This window comes from Ursus maritimus, unplaced genomic scaffold (assembly GCF_017311325.1).
Source record: "Ursus maritimus isolate PB19 unplaced genomic scaffold, ASM1731132v1 scaffold_14, whole genome shotgun sequence".
Classification (NCBI taxonomy): domain Eukaryota; kingdom Metazoa; phylum Chordata; class Mammalia; order Carnivora; family Ursidae; genus Ursus; species Ursus maritimus.
The window spans coordinates 56632498-56635980 of NW_024423786.1; the positions used below are offsets into that span (position 1 = coordinate 56632498).

General features: G+C 61.8%; 1 protein-coding gene across 1 annotated transcript in view; it reads left to right on the forward strand.

The window, feature by feature from the left end:
* The window catches only part of ATP8B3 (ATPase phospholipid transporting 8B3), an 18872-nt gene that overhangs the window by 4090 nt on the left and 11299 nt on the right, over positions 1 to 3483 (forward strand). Inside the window, exons 6-11 of the mRNA XM_040628303.1 lie at positions 49 to 110; positions 428 to 500; positions 602 to 672; positions 1019 to 1101; positions 2447 to 2605; positions 2854 to 2942. Of these exons, the coding sequence (XP_040484237.1) occupies positions 49 to 110; positions 428 to 500; positions 602 to 672; positions 1019 to 1101; positions 2447 to 2605; positions 2854 to 2942 (537 nt within the window). The remainder of the gene's footprint in view (positions 1 to 48; positions 111 to 427; positions 501 to 601; positions 673 to 1018; positions 1102 to 2446; positions 2606 to 2853; positions 2943 to 3483) is intronic.

Sequence of the window (3483 nt, forward strand, 5' to 3'; positions counted from 1 at the left end):
CTGGCTGGGCGTGGGGCCGCCCCCCTGACCCACCCCCTGTCAGCCCAGGGGCGACACAGGAGCGACAGGATCATCAACAACAGGCCCTGCCAGATCCTGGTGGGGAAGAGGTGAGGCCACATGGCCCCGGGGCGGTGGGGGCGGGGCGAGGGGAACGCCAGCACTGCGGGGAGGTGGGGGGGTGGAGGCCGGGGAGGTGGGGGGGTGGAGGCCGAGGGTCTGAAGGGGTGGGGGGAAAGGCCTGAAAGGAACCGTGGAGGGGGGGGTGGGGGGGGTGGTCAGGGAAGGCTGGCCCTCTGGCAGGACCGAAGCCGGGCAGCTGGAGCAAAGACCTGCCAGTGGGAGGCTCTGCTCTTTGAGCTGGGGGTGGTGAAGGCTGGGCGCAGGCGGGGCCCCCCTTACACCTGCCACCGCCCCACCCCCGCAGATTCCTGTGGAAGAAATGGGAGAACCTGTGCGTGGGAGACCTGGTCTGTCTGCACAGAGACAACATCGTCCCTGTGAGCTGGCGGCTGGCTCCAGGGGGAGGGCGGCTTCCTGCTGCTTGTCCTCCTGCCCCCCAGCAATGCTGTTTCCTCCCAATCCCCCCGCCCCACCCCAGGCCGACCTGCTCTTGCTGGCCAGCACGGAGCCCAGCAGTCTGTGCTACGTGGAGACTGCAGACATCGATGGGTGAGCAGGACGTCGTCACTAGGGGTTTGGGGCTCTGGGTGCAAGACCTTCCCCAACAGCCCATGAGCAGGCACAGCACACCCACTTGGACATTCTGGTCATTCACCCCATGAACATTTACGGGGTGCCTGCAAGCCAGCAGGGCCCGTGAGATTAGACCCGAGCAAGGGACCTACCTTCACGCCAACATTCCTGGAGGCCCTCGTGGCACCGCGTGCCACTGCTCTGAACACGAGAAGGCAGGCAAGGCCCTGCTCTCTGGGCTCAGCCTCCTGTTTGGCAGCTGGCACACAGTAGGTGCTTAGCAAGACTGTCCACCTTTCACCTGCTCCCATCTCATCGCCAGGGAGACCAACTTGAAGTTCAGGCAGGCCCCGCCGGTCACCCACCTCGAGCTGACCAGTATAAGGAACATGGCTTCCTTCCAAGGTGAGAGGCAGCAGACCCGTTTGCCCCTCAGAGACCTCCATCTGCTCCTCTGTGCAATGGGTGCAAAAGTTCCCCACCTTGCTGGGTTTGGGGGATGGTAATGGGGTGTCTAGGGGCTCGCCCCAGGCCTGTTTCACATCCCCTCAGTCGACATAAGGGCTGGGCCGTCTACTGTTGTTACAGTATGAGGAGCAGCATTCTATTGGGTGTTACGTCTCATTTATAACACATGGCTGCTGAAAGTCAAACACGTTTGGCTGTTTAATCGAACAGGCAGCCTGTGGACGTGGGTTAATGACCTGTGTGCGGGTGGGAAAGGCCCACGGGACAGGGAGTTCCTGCTGTTTCTTATTTTCTGCCTGGAAAACAAGACATTTCCCAGCTGTGAATACAGTTAGTGTTCATCATGGCCCAGCAAGGGGATAGTTTATTTTTTCCTACCTTGTTGCAAAGGCACGTGACTCTAATGGGTTCTGGAGCAGAATCTCTGTCCTGCACTAGTCGTGTGTCTGTCATGATATCCAGGGAAAAGCCTCGCTTGTGTGGAGGGCAGCCACACCTGTCCCGACACCTCCTCCTAGGCTTTGACCTGCCTCAGCTGCCCCAGGGGTCCTGCAAGGCATGGCCCCATCTTTCAGAGGAGGAGGCGGGGTTCAGAGAGGGGGCAGGAGGCACAGGCTTCCCCCTTGGCTCCTCTGTCCCCCGCCAGTCCTGCCGTGGACAGCTCCCATTTTTACATTCAGGACAAACTCAGGCTCTCGGTCCTGGAGCAGGCCTGTGGCCCCCCCAGCTTTCTCCCTCCCACAGTCCCACCCCACACCTCATTGTCATTTTCACCCTGTCCTGGGCCAGCCTTTGACCCTGAGTTTATTTTCTCAAGCAGAAGTGGGGCTGGAGATACCTACTGTGTGACGGTGGCAGAGAGGCCCTCTCCCACCACCTTCTAGACCACTCTGCAATGCCCTGCATTTGTCCCCTGTGGTTTCTGGGTGCTGGATGTAGGTGTCCTTTCCTTCTTCCCCTCCTCAAAGGTTTATTGAGCACCTACTGTATGCCAGGTGCTGGGCTGGGCTCTGGGGCCTCAGCGTGACCAAGACGAGGCTGGCGCCCGCTCCCACAGAGCTCACAAGCACCAGGGACGCCAGCCCCGGGATAAATGTCTAGTGATGTCCCAGGGTCGTATCCGTGCGCCACGGGGCTTGGTGGGGAGGCTGCCCCGAGGTGTGAATCCAGTGGGGCGAGTGTGGGGCAGTGCAGGCCCTGTGGAGGTGGCTGGAGCCAGAGGGTGACCCCAGCCCATCCGAACCCGTGGCTCCCTGACCCCTGACCCCCTGGCTGCCTGCAGGCAAGGTGGTGTGTGAGGAGCCCAACAGCCGGATGCACCACTTTGTGGGGTGCTTGGAGTGGAACGGCAGGAAGCACCCCCTGGACAGCGGCAACATGCTTCTGCGTGGCTGCAGGGTCCGGAACACGGACACCTGCTACGGGATGGTCATCTATGCTGGTACGGCCGCGGCCCGGGCCTGAGCTGTCTGTGCCGGGGGAGGGGGGGCACTCCAGAGTCCTCAGCAGGAGGTCACATGGCCAGGCCCAGGGCTCTGAAGCATGGCCGTGTCTGTGGTAGCCAGCACCCTTTGTGTGGCTGAAGAAGGGAGCGTTGTGCGCCGGTGGACGGACGTGGGGGCGGCTGGAGGGCAAGAGGGGGACGAACGGAGGGACCGGCGGAGGGGTGAGCAGACGCAAACCCTGCAGGCTTTGACACCAAGATCATGAAGAACTGTGGCAGGATCCATCAGAAGAGAACCAAGATAGACCGTCTGATGAACAAGCTGGTGATGCTGGTGAGAGGCCTGCCCTGGGGACGCCCCCTCGGCCCCGGCTGCCACCTCCCGGCCCTCAGTTTCCCTCCTGCGCAGAACACTCAGCCTGATCCCAGGACAGGCCTGTAGGCCTGAGTCTTCCCGTAAGATCACCGGTCAAGGAGGAACGTCCTTATGAAGTGAATTTTGAGCTTGATGTTTCCCAGACTTGCAGGAGGCAATGAAGTGCTCGCCTCCCCTCCACTGACAGCTAACGGTCCTTAAGTTTTTGCTTAATTAACTTTATCTCTTTTGAAGTTATTGTAATGATAATTTAAGAAACAGCAGCCACAAGGCCTGATGAGAGCCACCCTGCAGCTCCCCCCCCACCCCTTCCCGGCAGCGCCCTCTGCTTGGCCCGAAGCGCGGCTGGCTGGGGGGGGGGGGCGGGGCGGGGGGCTGTGTCTGTGTGCCGCCCGGGCTCCCCGCAAGCTCCTGGCAGCGCCCTCTGCTTGGCCCGAAGCGGGGCTGGCTGCGGGGGGGCTGTGTCTGTGTGCCGCCCGGGCTCCCGCAAGCTCCACCC